The sequence below is a fragment of the Talpa occidentalis genome, unplaced genomic scaffold (genome assembly GCF_014898055.3).
Source record: "Talpa occidentalis isolate TD23 unplaced genomic scaffold, MPIMG_talOcc4v2.1 talOcc4.11, whole genome shotgun sequence".
Taxonomy (NCBI): Eukaryota; Metazoa; Chordata; class Mammalia; order Eulipotyphla; family Talpidae; genus Talpa; species Talpa occidentalis.
This window is the reverse complement of record NW_023601104.1, coordinates 30,434,664-30,455,932: the sequence shown is the minus strand read 5'-3', so window position 1 is coordinate 30,455,932 and position 21,269 is coordinate 30,434,664. Positions and strand designations below refer to the sequence as shown.

Sequence of the window (21,269 nt, the reverse complement as noted above, 5' to 3'; positions counted from 1 at the left end):
GAACAGTATTTGGGATCAACTGAAGCGCCAACCTACTCCACCCAGAGAAGCCCACTTTGTGAGAACCACTGGAAAGGAGCTGCTGGAGCCCATTCCCTAGGAATTCATGGCATGGTCGGTGTGTGTGTTGGGGTGGGTGGAGAGGAGGGGAAGACCTCTGGTCTATTGAAAAAAAGAAAGATGGAGATATTCACACTGATGGGGAGGAAGGACTTTATTTCTACATGGGGCTCTGGGGAATGAAGCTATAACGGCACAGAGGTGGACGAACTGTACCCAGGACAGGAAGAACAACACAATAAAAGAGAGAGCTCTTGTACTACCCTGGACTCTCTGGGCTCCCAGGGCTCTCTGGGCTCCCAGGTCTTGGATCAACAGCGCCTGATAGTCACTGGGAACTACAGTCAAGGCCTCCAGTTCCCAGGGCTTGTCAGTGGTTTATCCCTACTCAAGCCTGCAAAACCTCCCCCAGCCACAGGGGGCAGTGATGGGTCCAGGGAGGTGGTCAGACAGGGTTAGAGAAAGAGCCTCTTGTTCTGGAGCCACCAGACTCAGGTCTGATCTCTCCCAGAATTCCCGAGGAGCTCCTTTCCCCTATCAGAGTGGGGACCCCTGGCCATAGGCTTAGGTCACAGGTGGCCTGGCTAAACTATGCTCCAAGCCCCTCATTCCTCTGGACTGGGATGGGGGTGATTGATGGGCTTCCATTGTGTTCCAGGCAGGGGCTTGGAGCTGCTGCAGACTAGCCTGGCCTGCAGAAGCCCCAGATGGTCACTCATCCAGCTGACCCATCCACGCCAGGCCTGGGAGAGTCCAGATCCATGGCGGCCTCCCAAGCCCTGTTATCTAAGGGTCTGGCTGAGGAGAGCAGCAACCTTTCCTTCAAAGGATTCCTGGGAGAAAAGGCTGGGATAAAGTCAGATTCCCCCCATCTAGCCTTGTGTGGCTCATAGCTCAATCTTACTTGGGGACAGGAAAGGATTCTGTGACGGGGAGGGAGAAAAGATAAGATGAGTTAGAGGGACACAGATGGCATAGCTGGAATCAGAACCCAGGGCTTCTAGCTCCCAGTCCCTCAGCTCTGTACCAATCATGATGACACCACCTTGGGGCTGGGTAAGTGGAGGCCTCAGTGTGAATGCTGAGCCAAGCATCCTTGGGCCCGACCCAGGCAGGAATTGCGGCCTAAAGGACTCCACTTTGCCAAAACCTTTTCCCACAGAGCACCGGGCTTCCCATTACAGAAAGAGCTGAGAAGGGTGCATTTGGGAGGCAGGGCAGCTTCTTTTACACATCTGAGTTCCATAAGGTGAAGGACTTGGGGAGCAGTTGATTACACTGACCTTGACCTCTGGTTCTCTGGCTTATCTTCCCCTCAATTCCTCTCCTGTCTACCTTGCTCTCCTTATCCAGCCTTAGTAGTCACGTTGCTTCTCTGGCCTCCTTTCTGACCCCTGGCCAAAATCTTGGAGCTGTCATCCCTTCCTTTCTCTCTTTGCAATGTTTGTTGTCAGCATTTTATCAAATCTTGCAAGACCTCACTCAATTCAAATTCCTGTTGTACGGATGGGGATCACTGAGGCCCCCAGGCCATTGCTTTCCATCAGAATAAGCATCAGAGCCAGGATTATGTTTTCACTCCCAAGTTCCTGTATTTCTCTTGTCCTTTGATCTGATTATTGTGGCTCAGGCTCTGTCTGTCTGTCTGTCCTCAGACCAGCAGAGTTCTTAAGGCTTCACTCATTTTAGACTTTGCCTTCAAAGCCATGATTGAAGCAGCTGTATGACTTGGCTCTAACATCAAACTGGACCAGACTGGGGTTGGTTACAGGTTTTCTGGGCCAAGGACTGGGGGTGTGGAGGGAGACTAGGTTTTAGGAGAGAAAGCAGTCAGATCTTTCCTCCAGGTCTGCTCAGGAGTTGCTGCTGCTCCATATTCTTTCTGCACCCCTAATTGCTCTCCCAAAAGCTCATGGCCAGGACAATGCTCAGAGAGACAAAGCTCATAAACCTCTGCTTACACAGATGCACACATACAGACATATAGCATATAAATAGGTACAAACATCCAGAGAAAGACATAGACACAGGAATCATAGCTCTCCAGATGACAGGAGCAATCCCACAGTGTAGCTCTCCCCTGCTACACTGTGGGATTACTTCCAAGTGAGTTTCTTTCCTCTGAGTACAAGGTCATGTCTCCTTCCTGTGGCCTCCCAATGCCCAGCCGAGAGCCTGCCCCAAATAGGAGTTCAAGGAGGATATGTGGAAAGACTGAGCTGACACTGGTGTGGGGGACCTTAGGGGTTAGGTCTGCATCTCAGGACCCTGGCGTGACCTGAGATGAGCTAGGCACATGAGGTAGACCCCAGAAGTTCTTGCTGTGAATTCTAGAATAGCCTCTCACCATTTCTACCTCCAACTGGGACTTTATCTTGTGTGACTTGGCAGCATCAATATCATCTGGGAGCTTTTAGAAATGCAAAGTCTCAGGTCTCACCTCAGACCTACTGAACTAGAAACTTGGTGTGGGGCCCAGCAATCTGTTTTAGTAAGCCCTCCAGGGAGGGTCTTCTTCATGCTTATAGAATGCTGCCTGTGAGAACAGGCACACTCATGCTGTGGAGGAAGCAAAGAGAAGCCTGAAGCACAGACAGCTGCTTACGCCATCTATGGGTAAAGCTGACAGATCATACACGGGTGGATGCCTGCATCCCGAGTCTCAAACACATGCACATATATGAGCATCTGACAGATCCCAGAGGGTCCACATGCATGGGGTTCTGGGCTCCAATGGGCACAGAAAAGCACCCAGATGAAAGTAGGGTAGGACAGGGGAAAACTGCTCTCCCCACATAACATCCTGTGCCCCACATTCCCTTGTCCCTCTTCCTTCTGACATTCCTTGAATGTTCCCTCAGAGGCCAGAGAGGCTGAGCTGTTGTCTAGCTCAGACCAGGCACCCCCAGCTGAGAGGCCAGGTGGCCTGTGTGCCTGAGAGTCTGGAGTGTGTGCTAAGACCAGCAAAATAATCCTTTCTTGGCATGGCCAGAGCCAGGGGAATGTGGGGGATCAGCAAGCAAAGCTTAGGCAAGAGCACACCACCCCCTGAGCCATGAAATGCTGCCCAGATATAGCGGTCCCCTTGGCCCCTTCCCAGGGCTGCACCCAGTGCCCACCCCACCTCCCCACCCATCTCTATTCTGGCCTGAGGATCCCAGGCAACTGCCTACCTGGCTCATCACCAGGTCCTGTGGCATCTCCCCCTAAGAATCTGGAAGTGAAATCCTGGCCTCCGCGAGCTGCCGGGGATGTGGGGAGGAGTGGGGGAGGCTGAGCTTCCTCATGCTCAGATCTGGTTTCGCTGCGGCTTCCCGTGGCTCACTGCCACAGGCTGAGCCACCAGCTGTGCTATATAAGGCCCAGCGGCTGTACCGCTGGAGAGACGAAGACCTGGACCCCCAGCTGAGGAGTCTCGCTCAGGACATGGTGAGCAACACTGCCATTCTCCTCACCCACCCCTGCACCCCACAGCCAGGCTTGACTACTCCTGCCCTCCCTGACCACCCCTCATCTACCTCAGAGAAGACTCCCCTTTCTGCTTTGAAATTCTCTCTTTTCCCCTATTGGCCCAAAGCTCTCTCTCTCCTCTTCCTGGGATCAGGGGTCCTCAAAATGTCCCAGTCAGGGTCTCTACCTTGGGTGCCTGCTTCTTTCCGGCTGTTAGGCAAGCTGCTTTGTCCGGGAGATCTGAGGAGCTTGAATTGGGGAGCCCGCATAGCCCAGCATAGGCTGATGGAACTTCTATGGGTGGCCAGATGCGAAATGGTTTTTCCACAAGGTGCCTCAGGCAGCCTTGGTCCTCCAGATGGTCCCCTGGAGTAATCTCAGGCTAATACTGTGCAGCACCACAGAGCTCTCAGCTCCCCTGCTGAGACACGCAATAGCTGGAGAAGCTGGGGACTCCCACACCTCTGAGAAACAACTGGTGGTGGGATTGGTGGACTCAGAGCTAGAGGGCTTGCAGCATGAAATTGAGTAGTTCTTCTTCTGTGACAGCCAAGTGATTTTGAATCTTCTTTTTCCAGAAAAGAGAATCACTTTCCCACCACACCCTGGGTTTTGGAGGTTGAAGGGAATCACTTTTGAATCTCCAGGAATTGGTCAGATTCTGGATTGGCCAGATTTCTTGGGAGAGAGGAAAATTAGCAGGAACCTGGGCCGTGGCCCACAGACCATTGTCCTTATCACCAGGCATGCCTTGGTCTCCCAGCCCCCACAGCCCCTACCTCACACTTCGCAGTTATTGAGCAGCTCTGGCCTCTCAGTGTGTACCCTCTGTTCATCCTCAGCAGTCTCCTGACTGTGTTATTCCAAGTCAGGCCCCAAACAAACAGGCCAGAAATGTGTTCCAGCTGCAGCTCGTGCACATCTGGGAATGTGTTCATGGAGGTGGTGTATCTGAGGCCTCTGTACCCTCCAGCTTACCTGCCCCATGAGGAGCCACTGTAGTCAGGACTGGGGTTTCATAGCCTTAATATGTAACACTTTTGTGCAAGAGTGTGATCCCCACCAAAGGGTAACAAAATGTGCCCCCAAGTCTGGATCTTGGCTATGATTAATGTGTTACCCAGTGGCTACTGGGAGTGAGCCCAGGCCCCTCCTCTTTGGCAAGGAACCTCCTCACCCCTGCTTTCCCTTGTGGCCCATCTTGATGTGGGGCTCTGGTTTGAATCCAGTTCTGCCTCATTTAATCTCAGATTCTGAGTGTCTGTACCTCCAAGCTGTCTAGATTTGGGCACACAAGACTTCATTCTGTTTACCCTTCTCTATCTTTGATAAGTCAAGAAACAGTTCTACTCCTGCCATAAGAGGTGATTCAGAAATGTAGAACCTGACAAGTTTTGTTTCTTTGCAGATCATTGGCTTTGAGAAACTTCCTGGGGGACCACGATCCAGGGACAACTTGACTCTGTGACACACCCTCATCCATCTCCTGCCACATTCCTCATAGGGTCTGGGGAAAAGATGGTGGGGATCAGGGCCTGGGTGTTCTTCCTGGTCCTGGAGGTCACCTCTGTGTTGGGTACAGGCTAAGTATCTACTATCCCCTACTTGCCATAGTGAAGTCATGTCTGGTCTGGGATCTGGTTATGCATCTGCCTTAAGTCACAGCAATGGCCTTAACACCTGCTGGTTTATAGATTTATTTGTAATTTATACCGTGCTTATTTTCCCATAGGATTTAAGATTGTTCAAAATATTGAAACTCACAGCACAGGAACTTTTAAATGTGGACAGAGATGAGCAGACATTTGGAGTGAGGGGGAATAAAGGTTACTGTCCCCTGAGTGCTAAGTTTAGCTCTGAACTTCCTGGCAGCCAAAGCAAAAGAGGGGTGGAGATCGCAGAAGCAGGTTTGGGGTTCTCAGAAGCAGGTTTGGGGTTTGCTCTGGATTTAGTTTCATGAAAATTCTCCTGGCCTAAAGCTCAATTTCACTTAGACTCTAAATTCATAGATACCAGAACAGAGATTGGGTCAAATTTCACAGACACCAGAACTCCTGGTCTCCTTGTCCTCTGACCCATCCCCTTGTGACACAGTTCTCAAAGGAACAGGTAGAGAGAATTTGTCTGGTGGACTATGATCTAGGCATCAGAGTTCCCAGCACCACACTCCTATATTCTCTCTCCCATGTCCCCTTCCTTTCCTGATTTTTAACTACATACCCAGGTAAAGTAAACGATGCTCAAAACCCTATTTTATGGCTCACGCCCTGAAGGCTTTGTGACCACAGATGCAGGAACAAAGGCTCTTGCAGCATTTTACCAAATCCTGTGTGTATCTACCTCCTGCCTTGCTCCTTCCACCCCAGCAGATGCTATTTGGGAAGATGATTAACATTCATCCATCTGAAGGGAAATCAGATTAGTTTGATTAAAAGAGCTTCTCTCACCCCAATTAAGCAGCACAGAGAATTCTGATTTGGCTTCTCATGTGAGAGTTAATTGCCTTTCAGAGCTTTTTCAGCCCTCTGCTTTCCTTTCTCTTTCCCATTCTGGAGGCCCCAACCCTATCTCAAGCTTCCAGGGGTAGGTCTGGAAGCTGCTTGTGACCTGAGTTCCCTAACCCATCCTGAGAGAGACATCTCCAGCCTGGAGTCAGAAAATTGAGGATCACAGCCCCACTTAGACCATATGAGCCATTTAGGGGAGGGTGGATTCCCAAAGCCAAACTTTGTCAAGGGAAGGGAGACTGATGTCCATTGCCAGGCACTGAGCACTGAGGAGTTACTAATGCTTATTCATCAAACACTATATGCTTTATACTAAGTGGATTATGAATGAGCTTATTTAATCCCCACAATACTATCTGGGGCATGAGTTATTATTATCCTCATTTTATGATGAAGGAACAGGGGTCAGAGTTAAGTATCTGGTCCAAGGTCAACAGTTGGGAAGTAGAGGAGCCTCTGCGGTGCGCGGTCTCATGGTTTGTCTGTATATGCCAGTGATGTTTACTTGTGTCACTTCATGGAATCCTCATGCCAACTGGACCACCATCTGGTGAGGTAGAATTAATATCTCTGTTTTACAAATGAGGAAAATAAGAGTTTTGCCAAGGACAGGCCTGAACACTAACGTAGGAGTCCCAGGCAACTGGCTGCTCAGCTGCATCCAGTGATCCATTTCTACAACAAAAGCGAAAAGAGAACTAATCATTGAGCATGCACTAGGAGCCAGGTCATTTATGCTCATTATCACTCTGAATACACACCAGGGCCTAATAGTGTGGCAGCACAATTTAAGGGGGAACTGATTTAGAGAAACAAAGCTTTTGTGAGATCACACCACCAGTAAGTGGCACATGGGGGATTTGAACACATGCTCTATCCACCACATCACACCGTTTCCCTGTGTCTTCGAGGGCTGGTAGCGGGAACTTGCTGGGCTCCTGTGACTAACAGTTCCTGCCTCTTTTATCCTCCTGGCCCTCAGGGAGGCAGACCATGCTCACCCCGTCAATGAGAAGAGTCCGGCCTGGTAGAAGGGCCCCCAGCAACTTTGTCCAGCCTGCTGACTCCCTGGAGAGTGAGTTGTGGCTGAAGTGGTGGGGGGAGGGGTGACACTAGTGGGTCTTCTCTGAGCTTGCTCAGAAAATCTTTGGATCAAGGGCATGAGCTCAAGCTTCCATGGAAACCCCCTTTTACAAAGGATTTGGCCTATATCTCTGTCCAAGCACAGGGACCTAGTATACAGGATGACCCAGAACCATTGAAGCTGCCTGAATTATTCCAGGAATGCTGAAGAGCTTGCTGGGGCCAAAGCACAGGCTGGCAGGAGAAGGGGGAGATGAGGATGAAGAGATAACAGGGGTCAGCTCACCAGCACCCTGAATGCCTGGCTAAGATATTTAAATCTAGGGGGTGGTATGGCCCAAACCACATGGAGGAAGTTTACCCTGACTGCAGTGTGGGGGAAATGTGGGGATAGGCCAGAGGGGAAACTTAGAGGTAGAAAAACCAGGCAAGAAGTTACTGACACCGTGCAGCCAGGTTGCTGAGAGCTTTAATGGAGCCCTTGGCAATGGGTAAGAGACAAGGGGTAAGAGACTGGAGAGAGAGAGGTAACAGGGCCTGAAGTTGATGTGGGGAAGATGAGAGGTAGAGGAATGACTCCTAGGGGTTGAGCAGGAGATAGGAGCTGGAACTACCCTGAGGACCCAGATCCTGGCTTGTCCCCGACCTGGCTGTATCTCTTAGGTCCTGGCGAGTGGACAACCTGGTTCAACATTGACCACCCAGGCGGGAAAGGTGACTATGAGCGACTGGATGCCATTCGCTTCTACTATGGGGACCGTGTATGTGCTCAGCCCCTGAAGCTAGAGGCTCGGACCACTGACTGGATCCCTGCCAGCAGCACGGGCCAGGTAGTCCATGGCAATCCTCGAGAGGGCTTCTGGTGCCTCAACAGGGAGCAGCGGTCGGGCCAGAACTGCTCCAATTACACTGTTCGTTTCCTCTGCCCCCCTGGTAAGTCTGAACATCCCTACCCCAACCCCTCTTCCCCCCAGACTCGGCACAAGGAGAGGCCAGGATCTAAGATGGCTCTGGCCTCTATAACTCTGGATTTCTCTCTCTCTCTCTCTCTCTCTCTCTCTCTCTCATACACACACACACACACACACACACACACACACACACACACACACACTCTTTGACTCCATAATAACAACCCATTAGTGTCACGGAAACCTTTCTTCCTGGCAGTGTTGTATGTTTACAGGAGCCCTTCATTCCATTTACTCTATTGAGTACGTGTGGCACGGTGGTGAAGACCACGGGCTGCTTAGGTTTGAAGCCCAGGTCAACTATCAGAACTGTGTCACTTAGGTAAATGTTCTGAGGTTCTCTGAGTCTCAGGTTTCTCACATGAACTGGAGTCATATTAGTAAATCTTTAGAGGAGGGGGTTATAAGATCATGCATGCAAGGGCTTAACTTGAGTGAATATTCACTAAGTGGCAGGTTCTATTATTGTTCGATGCGCCAGACCCTGTACTAGTTATCTGCATGACTCAACCTGTACTACTGACCTGTGAGGAATCTCTATTTTGACAAGTTGCTCCAGGTTTGGAGAGGTTAGATAACTTCTATGATTACATGGCTGAAGTGGAGTGCTGGGGTTTGAACCTATGTCTGTGATTGCAGTTTCAAGAGCTCTTTCTCTTTACAGCCTCCCTCCCCTTGCTGGATGATAGAGAGCCAGCTATAGTCTGCCCACTTCTTGAATGGACACCCTACCCTCTGGGGATCCTGCCAGTATACATGGTCTGACCCTGTAGGTCATGGTGGCAGTGGGGGTCATCTGGAGTGGGAGTTCAGGCTGGGCAAGGTCTCCTGGGCAGGCCTGAGGCCCCCGTTCTTGCATATTGGCCTCAGCTGGGAGGTGAGGAGAGTAGATTGAGGGGACTTGATGTCTGTGTCACTGAGGTCTCAGACCCCGACCTCACAGAGAGCCCTTCTGCAGGAGCACGAGACTGTCTCTGTACTGGTGGAAAGGGAGGAGCTGCTATTCCTTCACATCTCAGGACAACATATCAGAGTCCTAGGGCATGACCAGCTAGCCCCTCTCTGGGCCACCCTTAGTCCATATGGTATCTTTGTGCAATTTATAGTCACCACTTCAAGACTCTGGACTTCCATCTATAGGAAAAATCATTGCAGTAAATATAAATATCAGTGACATCTATGATATAAACAGAGGCCCTGTCTATCTGAGGAAAAAACAGCTTTGGGGCATATTTCCTGAAGGGTAACCTACGCTCTCTACTGATTCTGCCTTGTAGGGTCCCTGCGCCGAGACAACGAGCGCACCTGGAGCTCATGGTCTCCCTGGAGCAAGTGTTCTGCAGCCTGTGGTCACACTGGGGTCCAGACCCGAAAACGAACGTGCTTAGCGGAGATGGTATCACTGTGCAGTGAGGCCACTGAAGAGGGCCGGCTCTGCGTGGGCCAGGCCTGTACAGGTATTATCCTTGCTACCCGTACTGAAGCAGGGCATGGGGCTAAGGCCAAAGCAGCCTGAGATAGGTTAGTGGGTCAGACAGATTCCTTCATTCAACAAGTATCAAGTGAGCATCTGTTATGTGCTCTGATGGGAAAAGTACAAGACAATATGGGAGCACAGTGCAGTGTCAATTACAGCTTAGAGGGCTTCCTAGAGTGGGTATCCTAAGTTAAATCTTGAAGACTGGTCATGCGGGCTGACAAGGAAAGGTAATAAGCCTAAGGGGAAGAGACTGGTGGAGTGTGTGGGAGTCTGTGGGCTAGGATGTGGCTGAGGAAGGGTCAGAATCCATATAAGCCATGCTGATGCAGCCCCTTCTTCCACAGCCTGTGACCTGACCTGCTCCATGGGCCACGTGAATGCTGACTGTGATGCCTGCATGTGCCAGGACTTCACGCTGCATGGGGCTGTCTCCCTTCCGGGGGGTGCCCCAGCCTCAAAGGCCACTGTCTACCTGCTGACAAAGACGCCTAAGCTACTCACCCAGACAGACAGCAGTGGGAGGTTCCGGATCCCTGGCTTGTGCCCTGATGGCAAAAACAAACTGAAGATCACAAAGACCAAGTTTGCCCCCATTCTGGTTACAATGCCCAAGACTAGTATGAAGTCAGCCACCATCAATGCCGAGTTCATGAGGGCAGGTACTTAAGTTCTCTGAGGAAGGGAAGGGCAGGTAGGCTGAATTTTTAAACAAAGGGATACAGTGCTAAGAGCCGACTTCCCAGTTTAATCTTTACCATGGCCCGCAGGCCCTTTATCATCTGGCCTCCCGTTACTTCTCTGCTGTCCTATCTTATTTCTTTTTTTTCCACTTGAGCCACTCCACTGCAGTCTGAGTGGCCAGCTACTTGTTTCTCAGGTATATGCCTGCCTCAGGGTCTTTGCCTTTGCCTTTGCCATATACTCTGGAGTGTTCTTTCCCCTGATACTGGCCTGCCTTGATCTTTCAAATGTAAGAGTTCCTCTCTGGCTACCTTGTCTAAAATAATCAATTACAATACAGTGTGAGGTGGAGGTCAGAGAGAAAGGGCCTGGGAGCATTCAGAAATGTGCAGAACACCAGAAAATTCTGCTGGAGAAAGCAAAACAGTAGTATTGCACTATTCAGAACAGCTAGCTCTGTCCCAGTGACTGTGCTTGGGAATCTTGCTGACACAAGGCCCAGTTGGTTCTTCACTACCCCACCCAGATGCTGCTTGAGAGGCCCCAGCCTGGGGCAGGTCCCAGGCTGAGGGTGTAGGAGGAAGTAGCCTCCATTTGGACCAGTTCCCTTGGAAAGGGGCTTTCTGGAGGTGGGGGTTAGGTCATACAATTCTAACATTCATCAAAGAACTCAAGGTAGTGAGACTCTGGAGGATCTGTCACATGGGAAAAACCCAAAACACCATTTCTCACCTTCTGTCCCAGTGACTCCATACATTGTGATGAACCCTGAGACAAAAGCAAGGCGAGCTGGGCAGAGCGTGTCCCTGTGCTGTAAGGCAACGGGGAAGCCCGGTCCAGACAAGTATTTCTGGTGAGTATTCTGCCCCCCACCTCACCCAATTCTCCTCTTAGAAACCAGAGCTTTCTTACATTGATCTGGACTTATTAAATATAACAATGACCAACAGAATAAAGTTATAAGTAAGGCACTTATGCAGAGCCTGGAAGTTGGCATTTACAGCTGGGAGCCAGCAGGGTGAAGGTTGCCCAGTCAACCAGCAAGCTCTGTCCTCTTGAAACTGGGGGCCCCCTAGAGCAGTTTGGTCTTGGGGTCCTGACTTAACTGGGACACAGAACAAGGTTCCTCAGCCCTCCTTGCCCTGACAAAGACAAATAAGGTCAGAGTCCCCAGTGACTACAGGTGCTTCCCCCTTTACAAACACTTCATAATCATGATCTTGTTTGGCCCACTCAACAATTCCGTTAAGTGAGCTAGGGAGCACTACTCCCATTTTGAAAACCAGGGAGCTGAAGCTCAGAGAGGTGAAAGGATTTGCCCAAGGATCCGAAGCCCCTTAGTAGTGGGGGTGGGACTCAGAAGCAAGCCCAGGCCAGTCAGTGGTCTTGAAGAGCAGAGTCAGAGGTGGTGTTGGCATCTGTAGGACCCACCCACCATCATCTCCCTGGCTGTTGCTCCTGGCGTTGTCCTTTCGGATACATGTGCTCCCACTGCCTCTTCAGCTTCCACCTCTCCATCACTTGCAGGTATCACAACGGCACATTGCTGGACCCCTCCCTCTACAAGCATGAGAGCAAGCTGGTGCTGAGGAACTTGCACCGGGACCAGGCTGGGGAGTACTTTTGCAAGGCCCAGAGTGATGCAGGGGCTGTGAAGTCCCAGGTTGCACAGCTGACTGTCATAGGTAAGCCTGTCAGGTCCCTGAGGGATCCCGAGTGTGCCAAAGGGCAGTGGACATAACTGGGAAGTGAAAGCTCAGGCATTTCTGTGTTGCACATAGTATTATACCCCCTGTAACACAAAAAGGGTGCAAGATCCAAATCCTACCTCACAGAGAAGCCACCTCAGGAGGGGGGAGAAAATGCAAATACGAGACAATAAGTAAAGATAGAAAAATGAGACTCACAGTAGTTAAGGGATGGTGGATTCTCTAGATGAGAGACAGAGACCTTCCAGTGATCATGGATGGCTTTTCAGCTAGGGCCTAAATAACAGTTCTCAGCCTTGGCTGCCCATTGGGATCACCTGTTGAATTGAAGAAAAAAAAATGATGCTTAAGTTTTACCCCCAGAAATTCTGATTTCATTGATTTGGAATATGGCCGGGGCATGCATAGTTTCAAAGTTCCCTGAGGAGATTCTAATTTGCAGCCAAAATTGTGAGCCCCTGATCTGAAAGAATGTGCAGAGTCTTTGTGTATGGAGGGAGGTGGGGAGGCATTTCAGAGGAGGGGCCAGGCTGAGCAGAGGCATAAAAGTGGAAAACTGGGGGACTTTATCAGAAACGGTGATCTGAACAGAGCTGGCTTCAAGAAGTGATCTGGAGGTAGAGAGACTTAAGACCAATCAGGAACCTGTACTTGGAAATGAGGGGGAAGGCAGATATCTTAGTAATTGGCCTAAACAAAACCAAACAAAAAGCAGAGGAAGAGAAATTTATTGGAAGGATCCTGGACTATCTCACAGACTCCAAGAAAGTTGAGCAATAGCGCTCAGGACAGACGGGACACGGGGCACTCAGATGTGGAACCCCCTCAGCAGCTGTTCCCAACCCTTAATACCAACAGTCCCTGTTTGTCACAGTTATTTTTAATACTCTAAAGTTTTGATACTTTAACTATTATAAGTCATTTTACTATTCTGAAGTTAAATATATTGATAATAGCGCCATATAATTTCCAAATGTATACTTGTATGGCCCTACAATAACAAAAAGGAGAAACAAAAAGAAAATCATTTTAATAAAAAATAATATGTATTTCAATATGTAAATTTGACATAATGATATGAGAAAACCAAGCATGAGGTGAGACACTTGCACTTAAATCTGGACAATGTGAATGCTGCAGCTACCAATGCTGATGGATATAGGAGTATCATCTTGGTTCCTCGGGTAATGTTGAAGGTATGTGATTTTTTTTGAGACGAGGAACAAACTTAGTAATGTGCCAAGCTAAATAAAATACAATCTAAACTTGATTTGTATAACAGTTGCATTCTTGAAAAATCCAGTGTATGGTAAAGTCATGTAAAAAAAATATGAGCCTCTGATCATTTTAGAAAGGTGTATGACTTACATGAAGGTCTGCTGGGATATGTGACACTCATGCAGGATGCAGAAGAATTCTTGATGCAGAACAGTGTCAGGTCTTGCAGGACACAGGGCAGCAATGCCCCCTGCCCACTAGATGCTGGTGTATGTCATTATAACCCAATTTTGGTGGTAACCCATAATACCTTCACACATTTTCAAGACCTCTCTAATGAGAGCTACCACCCTAGTAGTCTCTGTTTACCATGTATAAAATAGGATTAGTAATAGCTGTCTTTTTTTAAAAGATTTATTTATTTATGCATACAAGAACTGGGGTACAGGCCAGAGGTGTGGGGGTGAGAGGATTCACCAGAGACAGAGTGGGGAACAGGACAGGCAGACTGACTGAAATACACTGCTGAGGAGAGCAGCAGGCAAGTCAGGAGAGGACTGCTGCACCATATGGCTAGCTCCCTGGCAGGGGATCGAACTTGAGCTGCAGTGGCTGCAAATCGCTTCATAGGTTGCATCTTAACCACTTGTGCCACCAGGGAGGCCCCAGTAATAGCTGTCTTATTTCCCTCAGAGGAGTTCTATAAGAATCAGGATCACATATATGAGTACTTTGAAAACCAGAAAGCACTACAGAGAGATGAGATTGAGGTATGCTTTGTGTAGGATATGAACTTACATTCGATATCCATACCCTTTCCCTCCACAGACCGTGATGAGGCCCCCTGCAACCCAATTCCTGAACACTACCTTATCCGACTGCCTCATGATTGCTTCCAGAATGCTACTAACTCCTTTTACTATGATGTGGGCCGATGCCCTGTTAAGACCTGTGCAGGGCAGCAGGATAATGGGATCAGGTGTCGGGATGCTGTGGAGCACTGCTGTGGCATCTCCAAAACACAGGAGAGGGAGATCCAGTGCAATGGGTATACGCTACCCACCAAGGTGGCCATAGAGTGCAGCTGTCAGCGGTGTACAGAGACCCGGATAATCGTGCGGGGTCGTGTCAGCGCAGCTGACAATGGGGAACCCATGCGCTTTGGCCATGTGTACATGGGGGGCAACCGGGTGAGCATGACTGGCTATAAGGGCACTTTCACCCTCCATGTCCCCCAAGACACCGAGAGACTGGTGCTCACTTTTGTGGACAGACTACAGAAGTTTGTCAACACCACCAAAGTGCTGCCCTTCAACAAGAAGGGAAGTGCGGTGTTCCATGAGATCAAGATGCTTCGACGGAAAGAGCCCATCACCCTGGAGGCCATGGAGACCAACATTATCCCCCTTGGGGAGATGCTTGGTGAAGACCCTATGGCTGAGCTGGAGATCCCCACCAACAGTTTCTATAGGCAGAATGGGGTGCCCTACACAGGGAAAGTGAAGGCCAGTGTGACCTTCCTGGATCCCCGGAATATTTCCACAGCCACAGCCACCCAGAGTGACCTGAATTTCATCACTGACGAAGGAGATACCTTCCCCCTCCGGACATACGGCATGTTCTCTGTGGATTTCAGAGATGAGGCCACCTCAGAGCCACTTAATGTTGGCAAGGTGAAAGTCCACCTTGACTCAGCTCAGGTCAAGATGCCAGAGCACTTGCCCACAATGAAACTCTGGTCACTTAACCCAGACACAGGACTATGGGAGGAGGAAGGTGACTTCAAATTTGAAAGGCAACGTCGGAAAAAAAGGGAAGAGAGAACCTTCCTGGTGGGCAACATGGAGATCCGAGAGAGGAGACTCTTTAACCTGGATGTCCCTGAAAGCAGGAGGTGCTTTATCAAGGTGAGGGCCTACCGCAGTGAGAGGTTCTTGCCCAGTGAGCAGATCCAGGGTGTTGTTGTTTCTGTGATCAACCTGGAGCCTAGGACTGGCTACTCATCTAACCCCAGGGCCTGGGGTCGCTTTGACAGTGTTATCACAGGCCCCAATGGAGCCTGTCTGCCTGCTTTCTGTGATGACCAGTCCCCGGATGCCTATTCTGCCTATGTCTTGGCAAGCCTGGCTGGGGAAGAGCTGGACGCGGTAGAGTCTTCTCCTAAATTCAACCCAAATGCGATTGGTGTCCCTCAGCCCTACCTCAACAAGCTCAAGTACCGTCGGACAGACCATGAGGACCCACGAGTTAAGAAGACAGCTTTCCAGATCAGCATGGCCAAGCCAAGACCCAATTCAGCAGAGGAGAGCAATGGGCCCATCTATGCCTTTGAGAACCTTCGGGAATGTGAGGAGGCACCACCCAGTGCAGCCCACTTCCGGTTCTACCAGATTGAGGGGGATAGGTATGACTACAACACAGTCACCTTCAACGAGGATGACCCCATGAGCTGGACTGAAGACTACCTGGCGTGGTGGCCCAAGCCAATGGAGTTCCGGGCCTGCTACATCAAGGTGAAGATTGTGGGATCACTGGAGGTGAATGTTCGATCCCGCAATATGGGGGGCACCCACCGGCAGACAGTGGGGAAGCTGTACGGAATCCGGGATGTGAGGAGCACACGGGACAGGGACCAGCCTAATGTCTCATCTGCCTGTGTGGAGTTCAAGTGCAGTGGGATGCTCTACGATCAGGATCGCGTAGATCGCACAATGGTGAAGGTCATTCCCCAGGGAAGCTGCCATCGAGCCAGTGTAAACCCCATGCTGCATGAGTACCTGGTGAATCACCTACCACTGGCAGTCAACAATGACACCAGTGAGTACACCATGCTGGCTCCCCTGGACCCACTGGGCCACAACTATGGCATCTACACCGTGACTGACCAGGACCCTCGAGTGGCCAAGGAGATTGCACTTGGCCGATGCTTTGATGGCACATCTGATGGCTCCTCCAGAGTCATGAAGAGCAACGTGGGAGTGGCCCTCACCTTTAACTGTGTAGAGAGGCAGGTGGGTCGCCAGAGTGCCTTCCAGTACCTCCAAAACACACCTTCCCGCCCCTCCTCCCAGAGCCCTGTCAGAGGAAGCATGATCTCCGGGAGGCAACAGCGGGCAAGTAGGGCTGGCCAGCGCTTGCGCAGCAGGGTGACCTCCCGGAGGTTTCCAGGGGTTGGTCAGCAGCCTCTGCGCAACTAAGTCTGTGGCACTTCTCCTTCCACCTCACATGACAGCCATTGTGAGACTGACGCACAAACTGTCACTCGGTTAATTTAAGCACATCTGCTCTGGTGCAATTTGCTTGTTTGTTTCTTCATGCCTTTACTTACTGTCTCTGTTCCATGATACCAATTGGCCATAGCACCCAAAATGGCAAAATAAAGTCCCTTTGTCCTGTTCTTTAAAAGAAACACGAGAAATAGGCTACTAGTAAACTCTGTGGCCTTGACTGATCTTCATTTAGTACATTTCTCAGTGGAAATGTACTTCCTTTTTTGTTTGCACAGTTTGGCCCACCTCCACAATCATGATAATCTGATGTTGAAGATAAAATAATTACATAAAGCATATTTCTTAGCCTTGTTCCACAGGATGTAAGCAAGGCCTCCATCACAGCTCACACATACCAATGGTGGTGAAATAAAGAAATAAACTATACTATTTTTACTTGAAATGTAAATAGCTTATTTATTTCTTTGCTGAATTTAGAATTATAGCGCACATTCAGTATCAAATTGCCGAATCTAGGGCAATTACAGTTCCTCCATCAAGCCTTAAAAGACTTTCCAGACATCTTGTCTGGAAACATAGACAAACATATCCATGGTTGCACTAGGCTGTTAAGTATGTTAGTGTGTTTCCCTTTACAGTTGCTTTTGTTCTTTTGCAAGAGGCCCATAGCAGATGTCAACCAATGCACATTTGAAGTGGCTATCCTATCTATTAACCATAGAAGTGAACCAGCTGCCCGAAGTTGCAGGGCTGGCTAACTAGGCACACACTCAATAGGTCAAGTTTGTTCTCATGGATCATATTTTCCATTCACAGAGAAGAGCAGAGATTCCTGGAGTTATGAGCATGTTCTGGGCGCCTGAGCAAAACTGAAAACATGTCTTGATTTTCTTTTTTCCCCTCTCTTTGCAATACTGGGGCACTTATACAATGGCTTGGCCCAGGGTCCAGCAAGTTCGCCAAGTGGACCTTCTACAGCCCTCCCCCCCCAACCCCCCAGGCTGCTGCCTTGTCCAGCTGGGCTGGCTGACCTCACTCAGAAATGGTGGGCTTTTCTTTTTATTCCAAGCTCTTCTTAAGAAGCCCAACTTTTCCAGACACCAGATCTCTGTTGTGTGTAACAACACCCACCAACTCCCTTGAGTGAGACAACTGGTCCAAATGGACAGGGTTTTGTTTTTGGAAAAGGTTTGGTTTAAAATAGTAAATCAGAGGCCAGTGGCTGATGCCAGAGTGATCTTGGAGGCATCTAGTCAGGGCGGTGGGTTGGGTAAGAAGCAATATTAATACCTCTCCCAACTCCTCCAGAATCTGTCAGAAAAGAAGTCAAAAGAACTGGGGGGAGGCGAGGGCATCATTTACAATCAGGACAAAAAGCTTTCCTTGATCCCCTGACTACCCAAGTGCAGCTCCTTTTGGCCACCTCTGGTCTCGGCTGGATTTGTACTCTTGGATGAACATCTGCCCAGCTCCCAGGGGTTTGGTTCATAATCAGTTAGAAGTTTCTCTGGCTGCAGACTCCATCCCCATGACCTCTGAGAAAGTGAGCCTATCCAGAGCTGGGGCCTAGTGGCCTTGTAATTGTCCCTTGACCCACTTCTAGACTGTGGTTCTGTCCCATTGCTGCTAGGAACGGGCTTTCCCTGACTGCTTGGGGTCAATGTTCAGTTATCTCAGCACAGATGCCTCACTGCTTCAGCAGTGAGTGTCTCCTGCTTCAACCTGACTACCAGTTTCTTTTAAACTCAGAGATTGTTGCTGGGGAAGGTGGGCAGACTGGGCTCCTACCCCATGCCCTTCCCTTTTCCTTCTTTCACTAAAGGCCTGGATAAATGGATTCCAGTGGGTGGTAACTGGTACTTGACTTTTTTCTCCACTCACATAACATCTATTGAGTGTCCAGTCTATGCCAAACCATGTATACAAGTAAACAAGAGTATATAAAATATACTTCACATAGTGACACCAGACTTGGAGAGTGTGGTGTCAGAGGAGGCTTCTTGGAGGAGGTGACATCTGAAGTGAAGTCTGAATGAAAGTGAGGTCTGAATGGGCTGCTTGTGGAAGATGTGGCTATCATGGGCAAGAGGTACAACTAAAAGTTACTTGTGGACCGGGAAAAAGACTCATTATAATAAAGTAAAAATCAAAATCAACAAGCAACTATAAGCCACAGACACACTACTCTCCACACTATGAGTGGAGAAAAAAGTCAAGTACCAGGGGGTGGGGGAGAAGGGAGTAGGATCAAAACAAGGGTGGTGGGAATTATATGGGGACAATAATCAAAATGAAAATGCATACATTGTACAAAAATGAAAAATAATGTAAAAAATAAAAATAAATAAATGAAAATCACACAATTGTGCCCTGAAACTGAAAAAAAAAAAAATTGCTTGTGGAAAACCAATTCAGACATGAGTTGAGCTCATGACACCTAATTTTCAAGTATTTTGCTTCCCAAGACAGATGTGTTCCCTGCTGTGTGATTTTGCTCAAGTAAATTTCCTCTGAACCTCATCTTCCTCATCTATAAATGAAGACATTGGTCTAGATTAGAATCTAAACCATCTCTACAGTCTTTTTCATGATTTTTCAGCAAGGTTAAGAGCATAGTTCCCAGGCTGCTTTTGCTTTACCGAATTGCTGATGATTCACTGGGTGTTCCCTTCCCCTGTGGAGTCTCTGTGCAGTGGATGGACAAAACATTCATTACGAAAAGCCCTAGGGTTTCAGTCTCAGCCTGCTATACCCTTGGCTGATGACCCAATTACTGGGAGAGGACGGTATGACAACGAAACACTAGATGGCCGGGAGGAAGGGCGCAGGCAGGAAGATAAGGAGGCCCTATCCTGGATGCTTCTGGGCCAAGCAAGGAAGTTTTCCAAGTTTTCTAGAGTTTAGAGAGCTCTCGCAGCTTGGGTGAAAAGGAATATGTCACTAAAATGTCAGGACAAGAACAATCTTAAAAGATTGAAAGGATTTAGGGGCCTCCCCAGTGGCGCAGCGGTTGAGCGCTGGGTTCCGAAGCTGCCCACAGCCTCTGCAGCGCCGGTTCGATCCCAGCTGCTCCCCGCCCACCGGAGGAGGGTCCCACATGGCGCGCAGACCTCTCCTGCCGCCCGCTGCTCCCCTCAGCAGTGTACTTCGGTCCTTCTGCCTGCTCTGCTCCCCACTCTGGCTCTGGTGAATTCTCTCACCCTCCCGCGTTTCTGACTGTACCCAGTGCTTGTATAAATAAACAAAAATAAATCTTTAAAAAAAAAAAAAAAAGATTGAAAGGATTTATACAAGCCAAGTTGGGGACAGTGCAGGGAGAGGTGGAGATTTAGGCAAAGAGATTGGTTGAGCCAAGGGGAAGCGGTGGATTGCACTCTGGAAGGTTTTTGGCTGGATCCAAGTAACAGGGGTGCTGGTAGACATCAGGAAGGACTGGGACCAGGAACTGCAAAGCCATCAGAACCTAGGCCATCCCGCTCTACTTTTGATTCTCTTATTCTCTTACACTACATGATTTTTGTTCTCAATCTCTCAATCTTGATCTACATGTTCTATTACTCAGACTATCTCTCTATCTCAGTTTCTCTCCTCTTTCTGGTTCCTGCCTCTGGTTGGTTTTTTTCTCAGTCTCTCTCTCCCTCTCCCTCTACAGTTTCTTTTCTCTGCAGGAATCTTTAGCTTTTCTTTGCAGATCAGTTTCCTCTGCTTCTCTGGATTCATAAGAGAGGTGGCCATCTCTTCAAAAACAATGAAAAGTTCTGTCCTAGGGTAAGAGTCCTTGGAGAAAGAATCTGACTGGCCCAGTTTGAATCAGGGCTCCACCTCTAGTTCAGTCAACTGTGGCATGGTGGAGGGTGGGCATAAAAGGCAGCCTAATTAATAGTCATGGTTTATATTCTTCATGAGTGAAATCATGATACTTGTCTGTCGCCTTCAGACTTACTTAACTCAGCATAATCCCTTCGTGGTCCACCCATGTTGTATAAATGGCAAGATTTCATCTTTTTAAAATAGTTGAATAGTAATCCTTTTCTAAAAAGTAATCTAGGGCCTCCGCGGTGGCGCAGCGGTTAAGCGCTGGGTTGCGAAGCTGCCCGCAGCCTCTGCGGCGCCGGTTCGATCCCCGGCTGCTCCCCGGCCACCAGAGGAGGGTCCCACATGGCGCGCAGACCTCTCCTGCCGCCCGCTGCTCCCCTCAGCAGTGTACTTCGGTCCTTCTGCCTGCTCTGCCCCTCGCCCTGGCTCTGGTGAATTCTCTCACCCTCCCGCGCTTCTGACTGTACCCAGTGCTTGTATAAATAATAAATAAACAAACAAATAAATAAATAAAATATTTTTTAAAAAATAAAAAGTAATCTACCTTTTCCCTTTCTTGAAATCTATCATCTATCTATTTTTCGTTGCTTATGCTTTTGGTATCATATCTAAGACACTTGCCTAACCCAAAGTTATGAAGACTTACACCTGCATTTTATTTTGAGTTTTACAGCTTTAGTATTTACATTTAGTTCTTTGACTCCTTTTGACTTCATTCATGTATATGTATATAGTTAGGAGTCTAACTTTATATGCATATGGATATCCAGTTGACGCTACACCACATAGTGGAAATTTTTCTTTCCCAGTGAATGGTCTTGGCATTCTTGTTGAAAATCAACTGACTGTAAGTATAAGGGTTCATTTCTGGACTCTCGATTCTATTGCTCTGTGTCTATTCTTATGACAGTCTTGATTAGTATAGCTTGGGGTAAGTTTTTGTAGTGAGTTTTGAATCCAGGAAATATTAGTCCTCCAGCTTTGTTCTATAAGTTTTTACTTCTCTGAAAATGTCTTTCATCTTCGTGCTTGAAGACAGTTTTGCCACTACATAGCTTTATGTT

The 21,269-nt window shown here is 48.8% G+C and overlaps 1 protein-coding gene across 1 annotated transcript; it reads left to right on the top strand.

Moving 5' to 3' along the window:
* Window positions 1–3,209: 3,209 nt before the first annotated feature.
* CILP (cartilage intermediate layer protein) lies at window positions 3,210–16,826 on the top strand. The gene is made up of 9 exons (XM_037502729.1): window positions 3,210–3,489; window positions 4,919–5,086; window positions 7,000–7,092; window positions 7,764–8,033; window positions 9,349–9,528; window positions 9,896–10,210; window positions 10,977–11,085; window positions 11,760–11,917; window positions 13,988–16,826. The coding sequence occupies exons 2-9, from the start codon at window positions 5,029–5,031 to the stop codon at window positions 16,354–16,356; spliced, it is 3,552 nt and encodes a 1,183-aa protein (XP_037358626.1). The 5' UTR covers window positions 3,210–3,489; window positions 4,919–5,028; the 3' UTR covers window positions 16,357–16,826.
* Window positions 16,827–21,269: the final 4,443 nt, after the last annotated feature.

Excerpts from the sequence above, each read along its gene's own strand:
- CILP (XM_037502729.1), top strand. The coding sequence starts at position 5,029 with ATGGTGGGGATCAGGGCCTGGGTGTTCTTCCTGGTCCTGGAGGTCACC. Across the intron at positions 7,093-7,763 it reads GCCTGCTGACTCCCTGGAGA|GTCCTGGCGAGTGGACAACC; the intron begins GTGAGTTGTGGC and ends TGTATCTCTTAG. Across the intron at positions 8,034-9,348 it reads TCGTTTCCTCTGCCCCCCTG|GGTCCCTGCGCCGAGACAAC; the intron begins GTAAGTCTGAAC and ends TCTGCCTTGTAG.